The following is a 25898-nucleotide window of genomic DNA, read 5'->3' as shown; positions in this document are numbered from 1 at the left end:
CCTGTTTTAAAAAAGTTTATTTTAAAGTTGTTCTTTTCAATTCACTAATGAATGCACATCGTACCTAGGGCAGATACACATCATTCATTTAAAGCACATTCAACATACATTTGAAGCACATGTATCCCACCACAGAATCATGGGAACTGTAGCTTGTTAAAGGTAGTGGGAACTATAACTGTGAGGGGGAAACTATACTTCCCAGGATTCTTTAAGGGAAGTCATGTGCTTTAAATGAAGAAATATTTATATAAGCATGACTGTCAAAGATGTTTATTATTTACACAACCTGTAAAAATATTTATAGTGCAATCCTATGTTTCTTTACTCAGAAGCAAGTCCCAATGTATTCAGTGGGGCTTAGTCAAACAGGGAAGTGTGCACAGAAATGCAATCTCAAGTGATAAGAAACTTCACTTACCCATCCCAAAATTCAGAATCATGCCACTTTAAGCTGTTTTGCAACTGTTTATAGTTGTTTTTATGGTTATTGGATTTTAAAGGGATTTATTTCTTGTTGTGAGCTGCCTTGGTTTCCAGTCGGCAACCCTACCTCACAGGGTTGTTGGAAAGACTCCATATACACACACACTGGAGATGTAAAAATACATACACCCCATATAATGGTTTATTGTCAAAACCAGTTGGTCATTGCAGAACATTTTTTTTAAATAAAATTGGTATTAGTTTCCTAAATAATAAAATCAGTGATACCTATTGTAAGCCCTGGCTAATTGTTTTAAAAAATAGGATTGGAAGGGGAGAGATAGATTTACAACACAAAGACAATTCTTTGCTATGTTCACTCAAAATTCTCATTAATTTCCAGCACAATCCTAACCATGTCTACTCAAAAGCAAATCCTACTGAATACAATTGGGTTTACTCCTGGTATGTGGGATTAGCATTGCAGCTTTACTCCCAGAAAGCTTCATATTGGAAGGTTTTCGAAAACCTGCCCTCTTCAACAGCTCAGGAAAATTTAAACTTGTTTGACTTCTGCACAGAAGAGAAAAAAAGAATGAAAGCTATATACTTCAATTTATGAAACAAGTTTTCAGGCCTTGCAATGTGGTCTTCGTACTGCCTGGAGGTCAACACTTATTGCCTACAAGCCTATTGGGTGGGGTTAGAGCAGCCAGCTATGAGCTCGTTTAATCGACGTTGCAGGGCGGAGCTGACATTTTGGTGTATATCTTGAGAACCAGACCACCCAGAAACTTAATTTTTTAAATAATGAGAGTCCGGAGATTAAGGTGACTTACTCGGAGAACTGGAGAGGACCCCAAAAATCCAGAGGCTCCGGGCAAAAAACGGACACCTGGAAACCCTAACCCCCACCAGTATGGCAAATGTCAGGGGGTGGGAGCTGTAGTCCAACAACATCTGATGGGCCACAGATTCCTCAGACCGGAATTATAACATGCCACCTTTCTGAGGCTGATTAGGTGGGCAGCTTGCCTATTCCTAACAAGAAACAGATAAGTTCCTACCTCCAGTGAAAAGTCTAAAGAAGGGATACACATTTAGTTTTAATTAATCCTGTGGTTAAAATTGGAGATTTGGACAGAAGATGGTTAATGAAGCCCAAAGTACTGCTGGAGGCTTCCTAAATGGCACATCAATTGTTAAGGAAATTACAGGCAGATAGCCGGGATATTTGGGTGACGAGCTTCCATGAGATTTAAATGGCTAGAAGCCATTTCACCACCAGAGGCAGAGGGCCACTGCCCCACTGCTTGCACACACACCCCATCAGCAACTACTAACTGCAGGGACAGTGTACTATTATTTATGACATTATTATTATATATTACTACTACTAATTATTATTATTACTTATTACATTTATACCCCACCTTTCTTTTCATGATTGAAACCCAAAGCGGCTTACATACGGTTCCCAGGCGGTCTCCCATCCTGGCACTAACCAGACCAGACCCTGCTTAGTTTCAGCAGGGAGCTGGCTTTATGTGCCTTCAGACCATAGCCTGGGACATCAATTACAGCTAAACCAGAAGGAAGTGAAATTTAGTTTTAATATTGCCCATAACAGTCTGCCATTAGCCTGGGATGCAAAACTATGTAGCAATTTAAGCCATATGGGAGAAGGGAAGCCAGAATCTTAATGATGGGCAAGTGACATAGCAGCACTGTGACACACACACACAGCACAGCCAGCTCAAAATGTTTTGCTGCTCAAGGAGAAGCAAATGGGACCTTCCACACACACCGTAAAAGGTGAATAGCAGCACCCAACGCTGATCAAATTATTTGGGCACCTGAGGAAGAAAATCCCACAGGCACCTTTTCCTCTCCCTGGCAGTAAAAATACAGCAGCAGCAGCAGCAACAACAACATATTAATTAACCATTTGCATGCCTTCAGCTTCCCAGTTTGTATCTAAAAGTATGTTTGTTCAGCTCTGCAGATCCTGCAAGCTGTTGCCCTATTATATTTGGGGTGCCAAATTAACTGTGCCCTCCTCCATTACCTCTACTGATATCAGGCCAAACTGAGATACTGAATGTCAGACGAAGCCTTATAATACCTAGAGTCCCTGCTTGCAAACTGCCTTCCTCTCCGTGCCTGCTGGATCTCTGCCCACATACAGCTGCCCATTTCACTGAGTCAGACACCAGTAGCCACTGTGCCCACACACTGCTGCTGATCACCTCAATAAAACACAGACTGTGTCCATATGCTCCTCATTCTGTCTGCCTCACCACAAGAGAAGGATAGAGACAATGAGTATGCACACAACGGCTTTCTGCCAAAATGAAAGAAAGGCTATCTACTGTGTCCTCATGCTGATGCTGCCTGCTGAAGGAGAGAGAGAGAGAAACTGCCTTCCTTTGCCACAAATTGCCAACTATTTTCATAAGAAAGGTACCCTTTACACCCGGGATCAGATAGTATTTACTTGACTTACTTTGTTACTGCCCCACACTCTGAAATGCAAAGTTTGTATCACCTCAAATAGCCCTCACTATCCACCAATGCTTTTTTAAGGACCTCTAACACTTAACTACTGCTGACTGCCAATGGGTGCACCTCTCTCTGCTCCGTTCACCACCTGCATGCCAGGCATTTCCGTAATGAGCCGCTAAAACTCAATCCAAAACAAAAACTAATGTTTTTAAAAAAACAAAGCTAAAATCAAAAGTCAACGCTAAAACGTTACCTCCATCACACAGACCAGAGCACCGTATTCAAGTTCTATAGGAATCGAGGGAGATGGGAAGGAGTGGCGATTTCTCTCCAGGAGTTTTACAAACGCAGCTACAATCAAACTAATAATGCATCATTGTGGAAGATTCGACTGCCATACGCTTGGATGTAAGAAATGCTGAAGCAGCAGCCGTAGCTTTTTTTGCCCTTGCTAACCCACATTAGAATTTCTGGAGAGTCAATTATATATCTGGCAGGAATGGGCAAACCTCTGGCTTCCCTCATGGCAAACTAAAGAAAGAGGGTTGAGGGGTTTTCAAAATTATGCATGAATTCCCAAGTTTCCAAGAAGCACAGATACCCTCTTTTTCATTATCATGCAGAATACAGATTCCTTCACAAAATCATTTTGCAGTAGGAGACGTGAAACAAACAGACAGAGGTTTGAAAACATAGGAAAAGTGATGGGGCAAAAAAGAACCACCTAAGAAAGGAAATCCTTATTTTCTTACCCACTAAAGATGAATGTTGGGTTCCTCTTTGTGCCCAGTTGAGAGAAGTATCACCCCCAAAAATGATATGCTCAACTTTTCTTTTCTGGGACATTTGGGAAGATTGCTGGTGGGCTGGCCTGACTATAGTACCCAGTGCACTTGAACAGCTGCTAGGGCCCACGCATCCTGGCAGGGCTGGCTGGGGCTGATGTCTACCATCCTGTTACCCCGCACACACCATGTGGCCCTTACCCAGGATTGTCATTGCCACCATCAGTTGGGATTTCCATCAGCATTGCAGCTTCCATTAACTTCCCCCAGACATCTCCACCTGATGTCAATGGCACATTTGGATTGACCTGACCAGCCACTCAGCTTCCATCCAGATGCACTGGTAGTACTGGCTCAGGCTAAAGCTGTCTGGGAAGAGTGACTGGCAGCTGCCATATTAAAAGGAGACAAAGTGGTAATACCTGATAGCAGTGGCAATGTGGGGTAGTAGTCCTGGCAGCACGGGCCCAGGTTGGCTCGGGGTAGGGATCAGTGGCACTGTGCCTCAGGCCAACCAAAGCCTGGTGGCGAATTTTTGATGACATGTAAGTAGCAATACTAGTGACGACAGAGGCAGAAAAGTTTTGTTAAGATAAAAAGTATATGTTAAGACAGGGATGGGGAATCTGTGGTTCTCCGGATGTTGTTGGCCAACTCCCATAAACTGAGGCAGCATGGCCAGTGATGAGGGATGATGAGAGCTGGAGTCCAGAAACATCTGAAGGGCCACAGGCTCCCCATCCATGTGTAACAATATACTATAGTTTTCTGCAAAATACTTCCAATTTCCTGCCTCCCCCGCAATATTTCTGTCTTGCTAATTGCATTACATGTACAGTTCAATGTTTATAAACATCTCTTCAAAGTAACAGCTACCTATTTTGCATTATATCCACCTAATGCTATTGAAAGCAAGGACAGGGAATCACTATTTCATGGTTTGGATGCAGTCTATGGCCTGCCATCATTGGTACAGCCTCCTGCATGGCAATTAAGATTGCCCCCAAAAACTCACATCTGTGGAAGTGGGAGATTTTTTTTCTAAGCATAATTGCTGCACAGAGGGGTGTGTGTGTGTGTGTGTGTGTGTGTGTGTGTGTGTGTGTGTGTGAGAGAGAGAGAGAGAGAGAGAGAGAGAGAGAGGGATGGGGGAGAATATCCACTAAATTGGACTAAGTACTGGATTTTGACTGAATCTGACAGTCCGTTGTCTTTTTGGACCGGCACTGATTTCTTGCAGTGGGCTGTGGCTGTAATCAGCACGGCTTTTTCCCCTGAATTTCCCCCCTGATTTTATGTAATTATCTTCGTAATTATAATCGCTATTATCCATTAACTTCCATGGATTTACATAAGCATTTATGTTAAAAATTACATAATTTGTTTTTGCCACCAAAAAGAAACAAACAGCGGATTGAATCGGCAAGTGCAAAAGCACACAAAAAAAGGCAGATCGGGATTGAATGACGGACTATCAGAAAACAAGCAGATCAGAACGAGGTAGCGAATCCCATCCCTAGTGTGTGTGTGTGTGGCTGTTCAGGGAGGTGCTAGCTGGGAAAGAAAAGGTTGATCCTCCCTGCACTGTGCCACCTTGCCCCCATCAGACTCATGTTTCAATTAGGCCATTTGTGAGAATGGGACCTTTTTTCCCCATAAGCCTATTTTGTTATATGGGGGTGTAGAGTTTTGGTATGCAGGGAAGGTTAGAGAAAAGGGGGAAGAGAGAGAAAGGGAGTGACAAAAAGAAAATGGGTAGTCCTTCACCTGCTTGGCCCCCACTCACTTCCAGCTTCAGCTCTGTCCACTACCAACCCCAGTCGTGTCCACCTCTGGTATGTGACCCTCTATAAATTTTCTCTAAGGGAATGCAGCCCTCAAAATAAAATGTTTCCCACCCCTGATTTGCGTAGGCATAGCCAGCTTGCTAATAATGCAGAAAATATGTGAAATCTCCTGTTCTGTTCTCATGGATATTTCCAAGTCATTAAAAATGGTTAGGTAAGTTTTGGACATATATCTGCAAAAGCAGCTATGTATATTTCATGAAGACAGAGTTCTCCAAGTTGTTTTGCAGGTTTGGGTTTCTGATAGATCAGATCTTAGCAGCAGTCCACATTATTGCCCATTCAGTGGAAAAATATTTAATTTTTTAATTTGTTTTACAGAATAGGTGTACATCCTTCCCTTCTTTAAAAGAAAAGACATTTGACGATGAAGGGAAAAGGCATCTTAGTTGTATATAGCTCCTCATTTAAAGCACTATTGCTTGATCAACTTGATAAGTGGACTGGAACTGTGCATGCTTTTAAAAAAAATGATAACAACAATAACATTGTGAGGAAACATTAACTGAAGCCTGAGCTGGGCAGGAGATGAGGCTACAGGACCGGAAAGGTCCTTTCCAATTCTATGATTCTAAGTGCCTCCTCCACTCAGAACAGAAACTGACACTGAAATAATTAAGAGAGACTATTCATCACAAATCTAGCAGGTGTGCTCATCAGGAAGCAATACAATGGTATGAACCTGTACACAGGAAGTATTTAATTAAAGGCACAGAAGGTCTGGAAAATCTCAATAGTGCTTTGCATGTCCACACTATACAGGTTGGGCTATAATTGCATTTTCTTACAACAAACAAACAAACAATCCAGTCTAAAACCTGATCACAATCCAGATCTGAAAAAAAACATGGGTTGGAAAGACAACACCGGAATGTAAGAGCTGACACTGACGTCATCTGGATATTCTGTAAACAGTGAGCTGAAAAAGGATGAACAAAGGACAGCAATTTCAGATAAAAGTACCAGCACAGAAGCAGCATGTTGAAGAAAGGATGGGAATGAAACATAATATGAGGGACTTCTGCATCACATCATCTTCACCCCAGTATATGCCATCATATGCAGAGAGATTTCATTCATCATGGAAAGCTGTAGGCATGTATGGCTCTACAGAAAGCAATCAAGCATGTCAACATGGAATTGCTCATAAGAAGGGGCTGCGGTCTTAGAAATGCCTGATCACATAGGCCAGCCACTACAAATGCCAAATCCCTCCTTCTATTTAGCTTTTCTCCTTTTTAGGCTCATGGCTTCTCTGGTTCTGCTGATAAATATCTAGTGCACTGTTCTGAGAAGACACCAAGTTTTCCTTTGCAGTGGGCTCTGTCTCTTGAAAAATGCGCTTCCATCTGTGCCCCTGTTACAATGAAGCATGACTTGCGAGGGATGTGGTTTATGTCAGATGCTATATTTAAAATTGTACTCTACTATTACGGTGTCTTCAAAGTGGAAAAGCAGGGCCTTCCCTGCTCTGTATTTGCTCTTGCCAGTATGGTCTCTGTTGCCTAGGAGACAGACCCATCAAGTTGTACGTAGCAGTCTTTGACAAGAGCTTTTATACTCTTTAGTTAATGTAGATTTAAAATAGTGAGACCAACATATATAAATATTGACAGTGCTTAACATGGGGGAAGACACTTGTTAAAATAAGATGTTATCACAGTTGTGTTTATGCGTGTTAGTAACCCTGATCCCCTATTTTGGAGATTAAGCCTTTGTTTTTATATAATGCTTGATGGTTTGGGGGGGATTCATTCCCCCCACACCCTGGACACACACACAAATTCTACTTCTTGATGAGGATATGTGGAAAAGTGGCCAAAAGGAAGGGCTACAACTGACTAGGTACAGGGGGAGTGCCATCCTCAGTCAATTACCTGCTCCCTGCTGGTTGCTTTTGTTTTCCTCTTCCTTGACACCTTCACCTATACCCACCATGTCTACTGCCCCCTGGTAAATCCCTTTGGTCTCCTTCTTTAGAGTGCTACCCCTTCTTCCGTCTCTCTTTCCTTCATCCCCCTTATCTGTGTCCACTTCGTCGTCAACTCAGCCTTCGGTCTCTGACCATACAAATGGATATGGAAACATTGCACAGAGAAAGGCTACCCTGAGCAGGCATGAGGGGAGGTGGCTAGAATCTGATGTGCAGGTTATTTGTCAGTCCTGAGCTTAGGAATCATGCAGACAGATGTGAGAAGATGAAAAGGGATTGGTGTAGCACCTAGTGTTATCACAAGCCCTCTGAAGTCAACTATGCTCAGAAAGCCTCGCGGCAGTGTCTGCGTGTGTCTGTGTGTGCATATATGTGTGTGACTATATTCTCTCTCACACACACACACACACACACACACACACACACACACACACACACACACACACACACACACACACACACACCTCTCTCTCTACCTGCCACCAGACTGTCTGTCATATGATGGAGAAGGATTGGCAATGACTGTATAAAGAATGTCTTTTTGGAATACCCTTCTTTTAGATTTATGTCAAATAAGCTAGCTATACTCTGAATGATCCTGGATACTTTCTTTAGATTTTCCTGCTTTTTTAACTGATTGAGTTTAGGTGCATTGCTGTTAAACACCCAAGTGTATGTGAGCAATATGGGTGTGCAATTAGTGTTACATTCTTGACTAACTCCTCCGCTCTCCTTTATTTAGGGCACAATCCAACTCAAGGAAAGCCGGCATAAGTTGTGCTGGAGCAAGAGAAGCCGGCATAAAGTTCCACCACATCCAATTGCCGTTCAGGAGCCTCTGGGTTGGCTGAATGCAGGCTCAGCCAGCAGTTGTGTGCAGTGTCCAGAAAGTAACTACCTGCTCTCCCAAATACCCCTACAGGGGAGTAAGCCCTCTCCACTGACTTCTACTGCAATTATTTTCTTAGAGTGACCTTTTTTCCAGCATAACTTTTCCCTGGAATTGGACCTGCAGAAGAGCTCCGAACATGAGTTGGATGTAGCCTAGGTGCCCTCACCTTGGCTACTCCTCTGACACCCCCTCAATATGCCCCTTTTTTGAGCCTCAGGCCTGCTCCATTTGTGCTGGTCTCAGTTGAGCCAGGCTGAGGGACTTAAGCCAGTGTAGCCTGGCTGAGTCAGGACCTAGCCAGCTCAGCTGGAGATCTGCTGCATCCAATTCCCCTCAGCCAGGTGTAAATGCAAGTTGGATTGTGCCCTTAAACTGTGGATTATATTTGTAAACTACTTCTCACAGAACAAATCTGTACACAGTAGACTGCCCATATTTAAGTGTGTTACACAGCCCACACAAATGTTGGTAGGGCCTCTCTCCAATTGCTGAATGAGAGGTGACAGGATTGTAATTGCCTTTTCTTATTGGATGTATCACTGACAGTTTGCATTTGTCCTACTGACTTTCATCTTTGCTTTTAAAAACAAGAAAGAAAAAACTCTAAAAACAACCTGAGTTATTTAAAGAAAACGCAATATTCTTAAATAAAACCTCAAGTATATGAGGAAAATAGCCATTCGGCTAAGAAAATGTTAGATGTAGAGATCTATGGAATGTATGGAACTGTATTGCATGGAAGGAGGGGGGAGAAGAGGCAGTAACCATATGCTTGCATTCAGCTAGCTCACTATAATTGGGACTGTTCCAACACCCCACTCTAATTAGTTACCACTACCACCCCCATTACAACTACAAAGAAGCATGAGACCTCTAGAATATTCCATCGGGATGAAGGATGGGATATAAATCATAACAACAAACATACAAGATGGTCTGTAGCCCTTCTGCAGACCATGTTCTCGGAGCAGGCTGCGCAGAGCCACCTGACCTCTCCGTCTGCTGTGGCCTCTACCTTTGACCGGGTACCCATCTCCACCTATACCAATTGCTCCCAGAACTTCAGACTTGGGGAGCGGACTTTCAATCGGCAGTATGCCCACATCTATGCCACACGCCTCATTCAGATGAGACCACTGTTGGTGGAGAGAGCCAGGCGCAAGTGGGGGAACATTACAGTGAAGACGCTGTGTGACCTGCAGATAGCAGAGAAATGCTGTGTGGTGGGGACACTCTTCAAGTCTATGCAGCTTCAGCCCTCTATCCTGCGAGAAATCAGTGAAGAGCACAATCTGCCACCACAGCCTCCCTGTGCCAAGTACATCCACCACTAGAATGGCCTGATCTTGGAAGACGAGCTGCAACGAATCAAACTGGAGGGAGCCATACAAATCAACAAGCTGGTGATGGGGACCATACTTGCTGTCTACAGCTCAGAGAGGGATGGTGGCAAGTTCCTTGTTCAAGACCACTGCTTTGCAGATATGCCCACCCAGCTGCCCATGATGGGGCCTAGCACAGACAGGTTTGTCTTGCTGGTGTCCGGCCTTGGCCTCGGTGGCAAGAGCAGAGAGAGTCTTCTGGGCATGCAGCTCCTGGTGGACAGCTGGGCGCTGAGGGAGAGCAGTGCAGTGCAGCCCTCATCTCCAGAGTCATTCTGGCGGGCAATTTGCTCAGCCAGAATACTCAGAGCAGCGACACCATTAACAAGGCAAAGTACCTAACCAAGAAGACTCAGGATGCCAGTGTGGAGGCTGTGGAAATGCTGGATGAAAACCTGCTGCAGTTGAGCATGTCTGTGCCTGGAGATGTGATGCCTGGTGAGTTTGATCCCACCAACTACACTTTGCCCCAGCAGCTGTTACATCGCCGCATGTTTCCCCTGTCAAGCGCCTACTCCACACTGCAGCTGGCTACCAACCCTTACCAGGCTAACGTTGATGGTGTCAGGTAAAGGCGGCTTTTCTAGCTTCTTAAGATGCAGCAGTAGCGCTGCCCTATCATTTCCAGAGTGCTTTCAGGGGTTCAAAGCAGACCATGGAAGGGATGTTTCCAGCTTCTCCACCACCCCCTGCCTTTGAAATCTTATAAGAAGTTGCTACCAGACTGGGACTCTGAGCAACATCATGGGATTTCTAGTGGGTTACTAGGAGCCAAGTGAAACTGTCAAAATTCTCTTCTTATTTTTGCTGTTGCCAGAAAGTGTAACATTGCCTGTAAACAGATATGTTGCTGTGTTCATGATATTGAAAAGTTGTTTTGTTTGCTGTTATATTTACTGTTACATTACTGTTTTATTATTTTTTGTTATTAGGAAATTGTTTTTGCAATTGTTGTTTTTGAGATGTACTTCTGTTCACCTTGTAAGCCACTTTGAGCACAATTTTTTTTGTGGGAAGGTGGCATACAAATAAAATGATGAATGAATGAATACAATTAATCACAATATAATCGACAACTTAATCATATCACAGTAAGCAGCCTTCATCTAGGACTTCCCTTTAGAAGCTATAGAGAAGACATTTTAAAAAGATATGAGAGATGATGTCTGTCTAATCTCTGTAGGAACTGAGTTCCATAATTGACCCAACGGAAGTTCTGAACAGAAGTTTACAAATAAAGTGCTGCTGCTGCTGTTTTATTATTGCCGTTATTACAAAATTGTTCTTGCGATTGTTGATTTTGTGATGGGCTCCTGTTCTCATTGTTATAAGCTGCTCTGAGCATAATTCTTTTTGGGAAGGCATCATACAAGTGATGATGATGAACCTTCTTGAAAGGCCACCCTCTGTAGTGTGCATTCCAGTAAATTAGCCAGGAAGGGACTAGGGTATGAATAATGGAAGGCAGGTATGATTTCTCTAGAAAGTCTGCAGGTGGGTTACTACCCAAAATTGGTAAACACTCCTGGGTACCTAATTATCCTAGAGAATCTTCAAGTGGGAATCCTGTTGTTTTGGATCGTCTTTGTAGCAGTATTTAAACAGATAAATGATGCAAACGTGATTACAATCATATGAAACAAAAGAACACTACAGACAATCAAAGCCAGGTACATTCAGTACAAGTACAGCAGTACCTACAATTTATAGTCTATGGTTTGAATCCAAGAATGTCACTTTCCTCCCTCTGTATGTCTCCTGCATCCCTACCCCAAATCTGCTCTGGAAGGTTGGAGGAAATCCCAGAGCAGAATTTTGAGGTGGGTAGTGGTTCCAGCGGGCATACAGGAGTAGAAGACGAAGGAGAAGTTCTGTTGCACAAGCAGAAGTCATTCCACTCATGCAAGGACTACACTGGATACAACCCTATACTTTTGAGGGGCCTAATTCCTGTGTTGACTTTGAAAATCAACATGTACTGTTATTCACACAATACAGCTGATTATGTATACAGTCTCCTGTATTTGAGATCAGCATAACATATGAACATCCCTAAAGATATCCATTTTCATAAGAAGTGATGCTTTGTAGAAGTTCAAATTATTATTAAAGTCTAATTATTAAAGTCATTCCTATCATTAACTCTATTTCTTAACAAGACATTTAATAAATGTATACCTTTTGAAAATAGAATTGTGTACTTTAGTGATCCTGCAAAACTGAATAAAAGACGACCAACTTCTAGTAAATATGACTCAAAGCTACACATGACGTTCAAGTTTAGCTCTACTAACTCTACATCAAAGTATTTTTTTTCACAATGAATCAGCTTTTTTGTCCTCTATGCCTCTAGAATATTATCCAATATGATGACTTTAAAAAACAGGAAAGGCTGTAGAATACTACAATGAGAATGAAGCAAGAAGTCTCAGTAAATGTAACACTGTCTCCAGGCTATTGCATTGCTTATCTGAACAATGCTGAACAATACATTTTGGCTGAAAGCCCAACATTGCTAGTAACATTACCAAAATCCCCCCCCCAATCTTTCCCGCTTATGACACAACATACATTTATCCATTCTGAAGTCCACTTAGCATAAACACTTTATCAACATACCGAAGGCAGTGCTATTACCACCACTAGCATTATCAAGCAGCAAAATTTTTTGTTCCAGTTCAAAGTTTTCATATGGCTTTCACGTCACTTCTTTCAAATTCAAGTGAATAATTATTGTCCCAGTGATTAAGTTTGCATGCTCTGAATTATCTTCCCTATGAAGTGAAAAGCAATAGGGAAACTAACCCATCCCCTCTACACATAAGTTCCAAATAATGTATTTACATTTTAACTACTTCAAGGCTGTCAAATCTTCAGTCATCCAGCTGGAAGTATGATTAGATTTGAACCAATGTGTTCATTGCTTGAAATTAGCAGCAGAATACTGAAGATAATGAACATTACTGACCTTTCTTAGCCAGACTATTATTAGGTTCATATTTCTCAATCAGCTGCTGGACCTGTTCCTGCTTCAAGGGTGGATAAAGAATTTCATTTAACCGTGGGTCTCGCTGCTTCAAGTTTATAAATTCCATCATCTGGTCAACAGTAAGATACGGTCTGCTCTTGGCACCACTACAAAAAATTGAAATGGAAAGAAAAAGAAAAGGATTACCAAGTGCATCGTTTTCCCACTCCCATTTTACAATATTTCTCTTGAAATCAGTAGGTTTGAGCTAACATGCATGAAATGGCCTCCTTAGCCCATGTTCTACTTCTGGCCTTAATGGAATGGGGGGAGTGGAATGGAATGGAACTCAAATGAGTGGTACATGGGTAGATATCTACTTCCTAATTTCTTAATGCAAACCTGTAAATGAGAAATAACATGTTCTCTCATTGCTTCTTTTCTGTCTGTAGGCCTTAAAGCTAGAAGACACAAAGGGAGGTGGGATGAGCAGCCACCATTGGCCATAGCAGTACTAAGGTGGCTGATCTCATGGCTAATTCCCTGCCAACGCTTCCCTGGCCCACAGAAGAGACAAAACACATTAACTGATCTCTACTTGCACCCTCCTATTTCCGCAGGAAAATAAGCACAGGAACTGATTACATATTGCTGCTTTTCTTTGATCTACAACCTGGGTGAAATAGCACTGGAAACAGCTGGGCTTGGCTGGCCATACCTGAAGATTGCTTTTAGTGTCAAAGGTCCAGTTGCTCTTAAAGTAGAAGGGAAAAGGAAGAACCACAGACACAGACAAACATGGCATCTTGTGAGCCAAATGCACAGTTGGCAGCAGCACGTGACATACAGGTTGATGCTACTTATATAACTTGATGCGTCACAATTTGCCGGTCAGCTGTTTACTACTTGGCCTATATATATATATATATATATATATATATATATATATATATACACACACACACATAAACGTAATTTTGATTAACCAAACAGAGGTTTTTATTATATTAACAAAACGTTTCAGCTTCCGCCTTCATCAGCTGCCAACATACAAATGCTGTTGCGAAGGTGGCAGTTATAGAGCTTTGAGGATGGAATGCTCAGAGGGGCTTCATTTGCAGAAGCTAAGTCGTGGTGGTACTGTCCTCCAGGTTCAGGCCATGTGGTGCCAATGTGTCCAGAGAGTAAATCCAAAAGTTCTCCCTTTTGGTCAATGCTGCTGGATCTGCTGGCATCTCTATCGCTGTAATGGAAAAGTCCAACAGGCTGTGACCCTCGATGTTAAAATGCTTTGCAACTGGTTGCTCCACTTTTTTTGTCAAAATTGCCAACTTGTGGTTCCTGAAGCGCATGCGTAGGTCAGTTGTGGTCTTTCCTACATATTGGATATGACATCCTGGTCTTTTGCACTCAATGATGTAAACTATATTGCAGAACCTGCAGGTGATGTTCTGTTTGATGTAATATGTCCTGCCTGTCCTAGTGCTTGTAAAAGTGGCTGTTTCCCTGAGGTACACACAGGAGATACAGCATTTGGAGTGACAAGGATGAGACCCTTGATTGGTGATTGAATATGTAGAGAATATTCTCTTAGAAGAAGGTGTTCTTTAAGTTCACTGTTCCTTCTCTGGTATTTATCTAAGTTTGATTCTCAGAGCTAAGCTATACACAATGTTCTTCTTTATATGCCTAGGATGGCAGGATTTCCAGTTTAAATAGGTGTGGGCATCAGCGGGTTTGCTGTAGAGATCAGTGGCTATTCTGTTGTTTTCAATGGTGAGAAAGACATCCAGAAAAGGGATGTGCGGATTGTCATTTGTACTATTAAATGTAAACTTAATAGAGGGATGGATAGAGTTGATGTAATTTTTAAATTGTTCCAAACTCTCTTTACCATTTGTCCAGACCATAAAGATGTCGTCAATGTATCGCCACCGTGTAAGTGGTTTGTTATTATATATAATTGCTCAACTAAATATGCAGATATTGTGGCAGACACCTGTTTTCATATAATTATATGTGAAAAGAGGTGTCAATTACAGACCAGGAGACATTTAAAAATGGCCCATGTTGCACCTCTCATTGTGTGAGAATTTGGTCATCTACAAGCAAACTGAGCATTTGCTGATAGGCAGTGATTATTTCCTATTGCTTGGCCAACATCAACTGGAACAATTTGCCTCAGGATTAAAGTGTCTCACTTGACACCCAGTTCCTCTGTTTGACCCAGACTTTCTCTCTCACACACACTCATACGACAAGCTGAGCTCAAGACACTCCATGAATCACGTATTATCGGCTATCACTATAAGTTTGTGCCTGCAGGCTAAACTCAAATATGCATTAAGGTAATTCACCATCACAGTAGTGCACATCATGTATCCCATGATACATCATGTATCATCTGTATCCCATGGTTTAGCAGTGAGAAGGAATAGTGGTTTAGAAGCCGTATCAACATCCTTTTGAGAAAAGAAGATTGTAGCTGCCCTGGGCTCCCTTGGGAGGAATGGCAGGAATAAAATGAGTAAGTAATAATAACAGTAAGCAGAGACATTCCTATAATATAAGGATCCAAAGATAATTAAAGGAAGTACATGGAAAGAATGTTCCTGTCCACATCTCCCCCTGGTTGTCTTCTGAAGCCCACCCCATGTTGTTGGGGGGGGGGTTGATCCTCCAGAGATTTGTTTAAGAGATGCAGGTGGCTGCATCTCGGGGAGGGGTGCATGGAGGAAGGGATGGGCAAATCTCTATCAGTGAACTTCTTTAAGTTTTCTTATTGTCCAAGATAAGGAAATCAAGCTATGGATTCTATGTGGCTGACTATGTGCCACAAGGAAATGTGTATAAGAAAGTCCTGATACTAGTTTCCTAAAACGAAAGCATCTTCAGGAGGGGAAATTTGGGAAGGAGAAGTTGGGGAGACACTGCTTAAACCTTTCTCCACCCATTTGTCTATTCCAAATCATTCTCCTCATAGTTTCCACTCCACAAGGTTTCAAATACATGTTTATGAGGGTGTCAGTGTTCTCTTACATGTCTTTGTAGTTAATGTGTGATTAGCTTCTAAATCTGGCAGAGTTCAGTATCAGAGACACAAGTATTAAAGCCACAGGAAAGGGACACATTAAATATTACAATTACAATTGCTCCAGGTGTTGCAAAGCATTAGAGTATGAAATAACAAGAGCCCAGTTGTTTGCTAATTTCTGCTGAAGCATGTGCAATCCAGTGCACTGTATTCCCCCTGCAACTTCTTTAGCTTTTGGGGGGTGGGAGATGCTGTTATCTAACACATACTGCTTGTGTCATCTTCTCCTTCACCAGCTGCTCCCACTGCCCAGTTATTTAAACTGGAATATGCCAGGATGAAGAACAGTTATACTCCTCTATGAATAATTTCCTGTTCAAGTCCAAGCAATATAAAACAATGTCTAAACCTTAGAGAAAATGACCTCTTGGTCCTTGACAGAACTGGAAAAGCCAAAAATAATACTATAGCCAGCATGGATTTCTTGCATTCCGCAATGTTAAATGGAAAATACCCCCATGCCATTCTGATGCTTCCCATAAGCTCACTTCAAAACAAAACCTTAGAAAACGTAGTCCTGAACTCAGAAAAACTTGCTTAACAACAGCATAAATTTTAATGGCTATACACAAAACAGGCAGAGAGAATCAAGAGTTCAAAGTGTAAAAAGAGGGAGAAAAAAAACAGACCACTTTTGGACTTTTTTCTGTCAGAGTTTTCATAATTTGTTGAAATTAATTAAACATTAGCCATGTTCACAGAGTACCTGTAACCCTATTACTGACCTTGCCCCATACTCTGACCTTCATTTTCTGCAGTTTAAAAGTTAAAAAAATGCCTGCCTGATTTTAAATTAATTTAAGAAATTCTACATGGAACTCAATGATAACATCGGACATGCTCAGTAAGAACCAAGTGTCAGTGTTCTAAAAGCCAGACTCATAGATGCTGGGCTTGCCTAATCAGGGGGGCACACCCACAACAGACTTTGATTTCACGTGAGACAGTCATGGCTTCCCCTAAAAAATCCTGGGAAGTGTAGTTTGTGAAGGGTACTAAGAGAAGACTCCTATTCCCCTGAGAGAGCTCCAGTGGCCAGAGTGGTTTAACAGTCAGCCGCTCTGATTGAAGCTGTGTGAGGGAAACAGGGCATCTCCTAGCAACTCTCAATACCCTTCACTAATTACACTTCCCAGGATTTCTGGGGAGAAGCCATGACTGTCTAAAGTGGAATAAAGGTCTGGTATGGATGTGACCAGTGGCAACTTTGGTCTAAATCAGGGTGGGAGACGACATGTGGCTGATGTAAAATAAAAAGGTGGGGGAACGCTGAAGAAGAATGATATTGTTCACAATGTTTTCCTTTTGGAAAGGGGCTTTCCTTCTGCCCAATGCCCACCCACCCAATAACCTCCCCTCCCCCTTCCTCCCTCCCCTTCCTGCCCCCCTCCCCCAGGTCAGTTTCACCTATCCTAAGCATGATTGTACAGGAGTAAATCCTATTGAACTCAAAAAGCATGCCATAATCAAACCTGCCCTCCCCTTCCTCCCTCCTATTCCCTTTCTCTTGCCCCTCCTTCCTCCTCCCCCGTCCCCTTCCAATACCCTCCTTCCCTCTCCTTCTCTATGTTACATGGAATTTGGCACATATTACCAAATTATTCCAAGCTACGCAGGACGTGGATTGGACTGTGAAACACCAACCCAAATTGTGTTCACATTTTGACAAATTTGTGGGGCAGTCCAATATCTCAGAAAGGAGGTCAGGTCTCCTGCTCCCCTGGTGCATTCACTATAGCTGCCCAATTCCCCTGCTTTTTAAAGTTTGGTAGAAAGATCTGTTGGCTATAAGTATGTTCTTAAACTGCAAGGTTTTTTGCTAATTAGTGAATCTATTCTTGCTCTCACTGTGTGTTTGTGTTGAGCTTGCAGAATGCCTTTTACCGGTTGACCAAAGATAAACAACAAATAAGCAGCAAACAAAAATGAAGGTTTCCATAATTTCTTACAGCTCTAGGAAGATGTGGTCAATTTCAGGTCGAGGGCAGAAGTTGCTCAGGAATTCTCTATATATTTCTGGAGTGAAGTCTTCTTGAGGAATCGAATCATTCTATGGAAAGTAATTCAAATAAAGCATGTAAAGCAGAGTTTCTCAGACTGAATAACACCACCACCCCTTTAATCTAGATCTTTATCTCAGTGCTACACTAGAGGATGCACTACTCAGTCATTACACTTTTGCCTACTTTCTATTCACTTGCCTTGTACACCTTTCGGTGCTTCACTGAGAGTCTGCATATGTGTGAAATGCTAACTCCATATGCTGCTTCCGTACACACACTCCTTTCACCCATTCCTTCCCAACATCCTGACATCTCCGCTCTTCTGTGAGTTAACTGTGCTTGCAGCAATCATAGATTGCATCCCCCCCCTTCAGTTGATTTCGGAGGTGTCTCAAGCTACACTTGGGAGCTATAGGCCTACAGTCAGAACAAACATGCAAAATATATGTACAACCATCCCATTCCCTAGTTTGTCTCCGAACAATTATGTAAACTATCCAGCTGCAGTGTGCTCATAAGTGGAGCAAAGATTACAAATGTGATTTAGTTTTCTGCAAACAAAAAGAGGTAAATCATAATATCACCATTAATCAACACTCCACAAAAAAGCAGCTCAAAGAATCTTTCCACCCATGTATTTTGATGACATGTAATGAAACACTATGGCTGCTAAAAAGGTAAAGGTGTCCCCGCAGTTATAGTGCGAGTCATTTCCGACTCTTAGGGTGACGTCTTGCGACGTTTACTAGGCAGACCGTATATATGGGGTGGGATTGCCAGTTCCGTCCCCGGCCTTTCTTTACCCCCCAGCATATGCAGGGTACTCATTTTACCGACCACGGATGGATGGAAGTCTGAGTGGACCTCGACCCCTTTTACCGGAGATTCGACTTCCTCCTTCCGTTGCAATCGAACTCCGGCCGTGAGCAGAGCTTCTGCTGCGTTACCGCCGCTTACCACTCTGCGCCACGGAGGGTCTCTATGGCTGCTAGATTACCTTAAAAAAACCCCAAAAGATTATGAAGCTCGTTCTGTTGAATACAACAGAGACAAAGGAATCAGAAATTGGGAATGGTTACAAACTGGGCACAGTCACCATGATCTTTAAAGTCTAGCTAACATCTATTACTCTAGGCCCAACTTCCATTGTAGAAGCTAGCCACGTTGGCACACGGGAAGTTCCAACCACTTTTTTGTATGTCTTATTTCCTTAGTGGATCCTCATTGGTCAATCAACAGCAAAACTACTTTCCTGTCCCCACCGATTACTTCCTGCTAGTTAATTGTTGCTCTGCTGCCTTTAACTACAAGGAATTGCTCTAAATAAGGGATTCCTAAAAAGTGGTCCGCGGACCATAAATGCTCCATGTGCTTCATTCAGGTGGTCTGTGAGTGTCATTCAGGTGATCTGCTGCATGTCTGTAGATCTGTGATTGAAGATGGGAGGCGGCACATCCATTAAGTGTTCATATTACTTTTAATTGTATTTTATTCCTTCTTTTATTTCTTATATTGTATTTTATTGTAATACAATAAAATACAACATATAAGAAATAAAAAAAAAAGCACAGTGAATTACAATTGCTATGTCAGACAGAAAAATCATTACGTGGTCCATCAAGACACTCAACAATTTTATAGTGGTCTGTGGGGAGAAAAAATTTGGGAACCACTGCTCTAAAGGAATTTCCCATTTTCTATCAGACTAGCCTGCAGAGATGGTAATTAATAAGCAGAAGATCTGAAAACCATCATAAGCTTCTCTGATTGGCTTTTGTGTTCTATGCCTTTGTGAAATTGATGGGTTCCTGCCCTAGAGGGAGTGGATACTGTTTGCCACTGTTTGTCATAAATCTCTTTCTAATTAAAGGGCAGGGTTCAAATTTCCTGGAAGCTTCAATTGCTCTTCTCTCAATGACAGTCACTTTCTAATGCCTACAGTAGGGACCCGCTTGTGGGTGCCCCGCTTTTCTGTGTTCTGCTAATATGGCGGCACCAGCAGGGCGATCAGCTGTAGCACGGGGAGCTCCAGCCACCGCGCTCCAGCTGACAGCGATCAGCTGGAGAGCTCGAGCTCCCTGCGCTCCAGCTGATCGTGCGCTCCAGCTGATCGTGCGCTCCAGCTGATCGTGCGCTCCAGCTGATCGTGCGCTCCAGCTGATCGTGCGCTCCAGCTGATCGTGCGCTCCAGCTGATCGTGCGCTCCAGCTGATCAGCAGGAGCACGCGATCAACTGTAGGGCGGGGAGCTTGTGCGCCCCAGCTGATCACTGTCAGCTGGAGCACGGTGGCTGGAGCTCCCTGCGCTCCAGCTGATTGCACACTCCAGCTGAATAGGGCCCCACTTTCTGGTGGTTTTCACTTTTCGGCAGGGGCCTGAACATATGAGTGGGGCCCTACTGTAATTAAAGGAAAGACACAGACACACACAGACACACACAGACACAAACACACACACACACATACACACAAACACACACAGGTAATTCCATAGTGACCAGCATAACGTTTGTAAAGCTTCTTTACACAATATTTTGTGATTTAGCTAACATTATTTGAGCTGCAATTAACACTAAAGGTTTTGTTTGTTAACTGGATTGATCTTCCTTACAAAAATAAGTATGCCACAGACAAATTAAATACTTTAATAATATCCATTTGCAGCAATATACATTAAGAGCTAATGTTTCGTGTGCAAATGTCAAGCTTATGGTAATGATTTTCTGGCAAATGACCTGTGACCAAGAAAATATGACCAGCATAACATGTGATAATTCATTGTCAGACTTCTTTTAAGAACATAACATCTTTTGTTTGATTACACCAAGCTAAAAATGTTCTCTTCTCCATTGTTACCAACTATGAACTAAAGTAAAAGGAGAATATTCAGATTCACATACATACTTCCCATTTTGCTTCAATCTAAGTTTACTTACAGAAGAGGAAATCAAAAGTACAAAACAAAATCTTCATAATAGTTCCTGATATGAAGCACTATTTTCAGTTTTATTTTCTTCACTGATTTTGACATAATCTGGTTTTCTGTATGTCTTTAGGTTTTAATTTCCCTGCTGGGGTGGCTCTCCCCCTCCTCAGTTTGCTCGCCAATCCCCAACTCCCAAGCAAACATACCCCAGGCACCCCAAACACACACACACCCAGGAACCCCCCCCCACAAACATGGATTCACACCCACAGAGACCCTGAAACATACACACTCACAAATATGCCCCCCAGGCACCCACAAATGGCCTTGAGATGCCTCACTCCTCTCACCACCCCCTTACAATTCCTCCAGTGCCTTCAGGTGTTGGCTCATGCCAGCCGCCATAGGCCCGCTAATGCTCCTTGCCTGTTCCTATTCTGAATCACTGGTCCACACTGTCATTGCCCCTTTGACAAATGGCAGTGTTGTGGAGTTCCACACATAGCACCTAGGCTGCCTCCCCATCTCTGTTTACCTGTGGCTGCCGCCACCACCACCATTTGCTCCCCGGCTGCTCATCCTCCCCCTGGCCACTTGCCTGCTTGTTCCACACCTACCCACTCACCTCATTCACCAGCCCCACAACTGCCCACTCGCCTCACTTGGCCTGCCCCCAGCTGCCCCCCTCACTTGCTTGGCGCCATCCATCTTGCGGCCCCACCGCACCCCCATGTGACAGCTTAGGAAAATATTATATAGCTAGAAATTAGCATAATAGCTGTCAGCAGATTGGTCTGGCCTACCCAATGCTTCATAATCCTATAAATCAATAATCAGTGTTTCATTTTCCCCCAAAATTCTAATTGCAAACCATAAGTTATTTCCAAGTAGTTGATCCCTTTGTCCTCTCATCCCCTTTCCCCCAAGGGAATTTCAAAAAAAGGGGGGAGGAAAATTCACAGCACTTTCAGGATCAAGATTCCTCTCTTCAGGCTACAATCCACGGGAGCATGTTCCACTAAAAAGCATGTTTAGGATTGGCTGCTGTAGCAGCTGTCTCTCCTATATCTCAATAGAAGTATGAGCCTCCAGGTTGGATTACTGTAATGCACTCTTTGTGGGGCTGCCCTTGAGGTTGGTCTGGAAGCTGCAACTGGTGCAAAATGTGGCTGCGAGACTGCTCACTGGGGCAGGGTATCATCAACATGTCATCCCGCTGCTGAAAGAATTGCACTGGCTGCCCATTTGCTACTGGGCCAAGTTCAAGGTTCTAGTTTTAGTGTACAAAGCCCTACACAGCTTGGGACCAGGATACCTGAAAGACTGTCTTACCCCTTATATACCCAGTTGATCACTGCACTCTGCAAGTGAGGGCCTCCTGCAGATACCATCTTATCATTACATCTGTTCCGCACAACATAGGAAACGGACCTTTAGTGTGGCTGCAACTACTCTGTAGAATTCCCTCCCCTTAAATAATAGGCAGGCGCCATCTCTGTTATCTTTTTGGCACCTTTTGAAGACTTTCCTCTTTCAATAAGCTTTTAAGTTGAGACCTATCCCAGTCTGCATCTGTGCTGGAATTGCTTTTTAATATGTTTTTTTTAATAAAAATAAAAAACACAATTTTTTAAAATCCTTTTTTAAAGATGTTTTTAAAGCTTTTAAAAAATGTTTTTAAAGTTTTGTTTTGGTGTATTTTAAGGTCTGTTTTGATGTGTTTTTAGCGCTTTTGTTTGCCGCCCTGGGCTCCTGCTAGGAGGAAGGGCGGGATAAAATAAATAAATAAATATTTTCAGCTGTTTTGGGGAAGCTTCAAAAAGGAGGGCTTCCTGTCTTGTTTAAGAACATGATGTGATATTCAAGCTCACTGAATACATTTCCCTGGAATATCTAAAAATCCTGCCAATGCTTTGACATCTTTCGTATCCTAAGACTGACTCAGTGTAATAGCAATCAGTATCTAGCAAGCACATAATGAGGTGGTTACACAGGATCAAGGAAAGAACTGCCAAGTCATTTTTAAATGTCTGAGTGACCATTATGTACCAAGAGGCCCGAAAACAAGCCTAACAAACACTAGAACTGACAGCTGATTGGTTGGATAGAACTACAGTGGAGTCTAAACCAACATTTCAATTCAAGGCTGGAGTTGAGAGGAATGGGTAGGTTTCATGGCTTACCCTGGCAGATGGAAGACTACAAGCTTCCAGTGCAGTCTCGACACGCTTTCTGTCTGAGGAGAACAAGCGATAGATGCTGCAAAGTGGAAAATAAACAAAGGAGTAAAGATCTGCACTGCCCCTCTGTCCTGACTTCGATGTAGACTGTATTGCCCTATAAAGCTTTAATGATCTGATATCAGGAAGTCTGAAGGACTGCCTTCTCCCATAAAACGGCCTCATTCATGAGGCTTTCCTCAGTACAACATGCTTACTGGCATATGGGTTTTTAATTGAATATCATGGCTAATTCCTCAAGCTTTTGTCAAGCAATTTAGAACCAATTTAAACACAAACACAAAGTTTGCCACCAAGGATATGTTCGACAGGGAGCATCAGCCAACTTCAGCTCTCCAAGAGGAATCTGTAGGGTACATATATTACTAACACATTCACATCATATTTACATTTTTTGATGTATTGATACTTCTTTAAAAAAAGCTTAAGTTTTGTACATGAAAAACATCAAAAGTATTTGTCACCTTGGGCTCCTCTGGGAGGAAGGGTGGGATAGAAATGTAATAATAAATGAAAATTATATGGGAAGAGGCCCTTAAAGCATGTTTGCACAGGAATTTCCTGTACTTTCAGCTCAGCACTCATCCTGATCTTCAAGATAAATGGTGAAGTCCCTGTTGCGGTACAGAACTTCATGGTTCTGATAGAACATCTCCAGTGCTGGTGCTAACTTTATCTCTATCAGCTCCACAAATACAGACCTAGGGAATTAATAGGGTGGCAATCATAAAACAAACTGAATGCAGCCACTTGGGTCGGGGGAAGTCCCATACAAGCATGGTATCAACTGAGACTTTGCTCCTATCTAGGATACAAAAGCACCCCCAGAACAGATTTCCATCTCTAGATTTACAGATTCTTCATTACTGAAACAGAGGCTTTGTTGTCCTGGAGGTAGTCAAACTGTTCCTGGGCTGTACCACTTCAGACAGCAGATGGGGGCTCACAAATGAATGCTTCTCCACACAAAGTATTCCTTTGGCAGGCAGAAGCTTGGCCTTTTCCCTGACCGAAGCAGGGGATTTTTGTGAGCTCCACATCTGCAGTGGTAGAGCCTAGACCCAGCTTGACCACTGCAGTGAGAAGATTTACAACAGAGTGATGGTACTGTAGAATGAACTTTCATAGACTTGCTTCTGTTTGTTAAATGCCACACAGGGTAATAAGATCAGGCCAATCCACGAAATACAATGGCATGAAAAGCTTCTACAAAAGCAAACACTCTATAAGAGAGGACAACTTACTTCTTCAAAGGGATTCGCCCCTCCGTAGTGACTTGCAGTTTAAGTTTGGTATATCTAAATAGAAAGAAAAGGTGCTTATAAAAAAATCATTGCTACAATATTAGTAATTTCTTTTGTTTTCCACAGTGCTGACCATCAAATAACCGTGAACTTTGTTCTTTTGAAGAAGAAAATTATAATCTCTCAAGCCTCACTATTTCCAAGAAAAGCTTAATGTCTTCAAACCTCAAGCAAGTTTATCTTTAGGTACAATGACATCTCTAAGTGCAGATCCTGAGAGTGCTCAAATCCCCTTAGGGAGATAAATCAAAGACGGACCTTTGCCAAGAAGAACTCGTTTTACAACATTCTTCAAGCAATACATAGTACACATTAAGGATCAATGACTCAAAATGGGGCACAAGTATGAACATTTTGCCATTTGCCAGCTGTTTGTGGCAAAATTTTGCTGAAGTGAGTCCCCAGTATTGGTGGTACCTTTGAGATGTTTTCTCAGTTGCGGCAGAGCTACTCATCTGGATCAGCTCCCATGCAGTTGGGAGAATATTTAAATGATCCAACCACATTAGCAGAAGCCAATCATATAGGACTTGCCCACAGAATTCATATTGTGGTGTGTGCGTGTGTATGTTTATGTTTATGCGTGCGCACAGATTCTGCGGGAAAGACTCGTGCAATTAGTTTTCATCCTCATAGTGTGGCCATCAGTTATAAGCAGTTCCCATGCAGCTCAGAGAACATCTATATAGAGAGTATAGATTGGGTAAATAGTGATGGAGAGCTGTAGGCTATCATTAAGGACAACACATGCTTCCTGTAATGCAAGAGACTGCTAATACCTCATTATCACAATGGACTCACATGACCAGCTACCATGGCTATAACCTTTTTGCATGTGAGCCATCCCCATTAATGGCTTATCATATAGCCTTTTGATTATAAATACCTGATCTGCAGCAGGAGTTTCAAACAACTTAGTTAAGACTATGCAGGTGGTGTTAATGTATGCTCTAAGTCCCAAGACATAAGGGTGAGAGGTGGAGGGATTAACGGATCAGTGGTACAGCATTGCATGCAAAAGGTCCCAGGATCAATCCCCAGTATCTCCAGGTAGGGTTGGGAGACACCTTGTCTGAAACCTGTTTGAAATCCTGAAGAAATCCTCTTTAGTTGTGTTTCATCGATTGTGGTTTTTTTCTGCTGTTTTAAGATGTTTTGACTTATGTTGTACATCGCTTAGAGTTTTATTTATATATAAGTGGTATATAAATGGTCTGAATAAATAAATAAATAAAATAAGAGCCGCTGCTAGTCTGTGTAGGGAGACTGGGCTATATGGACCAATGGTCTCATTTGGTATAAGTCAGCTTCCTATGTTCCTAGCTGGGATATTTCCTCTATAGAGAATCTATATAATAGCCAATGCATAACACCTTGTGTCATGCACTAAGGCAAGCTATCATGGTTTGGAGGAACTTTGGGGAGAGAAAGGGGTCAATGAGATTCCAGCATTCACCCACTCCCAGTTCAGGCTGGCTTAGGAGTGGGGAAAAGGAGGAGATATTCAGCCAATGGTGCTAACACAATTAGAATTTATGCAGAGGATCTTCAATGGATTTAAAGTCCAATACTCTCCCCTAACCTCAACACAGGA

General features: G+C 42.5%; 1 protein-coding gene and 1 pseudogene across 11 annotated transcripts in view; one reads left to right on the top strand and one right to left on the bottom strand.

Annotated features, from left to right (window-relative positions):
* Positions 1 to 25898, bottom strand: part of PLCB1 (phospholipase C beta 1) — a 689597-nt gene that overhangs the window by 247916 nt on the left and 415783 nt on the right. For all 11 annotated transcript variants that reach the window (XR_009762119.1, XR_009762120.1, XM_061622530.1 and 8 more), the window contains 4 exons: positions 24245 to 24298; positions 22944 to 23019; positions 17782 to 17882; positions 12739 to 12905 (listed from right to left, as the gene is read on the bottom strand). Coding sequence is in view for 9 of the 11 variants with exons in the window: in XM_061622530.1 (XP_061478514.1) it covers positions 12739 to 12905; positions 17782 to 17882; positions 22944 to 23019; positions 24245 to 24298 (398 nt within the window). In the remaining 2 variants the exon portion in view is untranslated. The remainder of the gene's footprint in view (positions 1 to 12738; positions 12906 to 17781; positions 17883 to 22943; positions 23020 to 24244; positions 24299 to 25898) is intronic.
* LOC133384257 (DNA polymerase delta subunit 2-like) lies at positions 9345 to 10342 on the top strand (annotated as a pseudogene).

The sequence above is a fragment of the Rhineura floridana genome, chromosome 4, assembly GCF_030035675.1.
Source record: "Rhineura floridana isolate rRhiFlo1 chromosome 4, rRhiFlo1.hap2, whole genome shotgun sequence".
Classification (NCBI taxonomy): Eukaryota; Metazoa; Chordata; class Lepidosauria; order Squamata; family Rhineuridae; genus Rhineura; species Rhineura floridana.
This window is presented reverse-complemented; position numbering and strand designations above follow the sequence as displayed.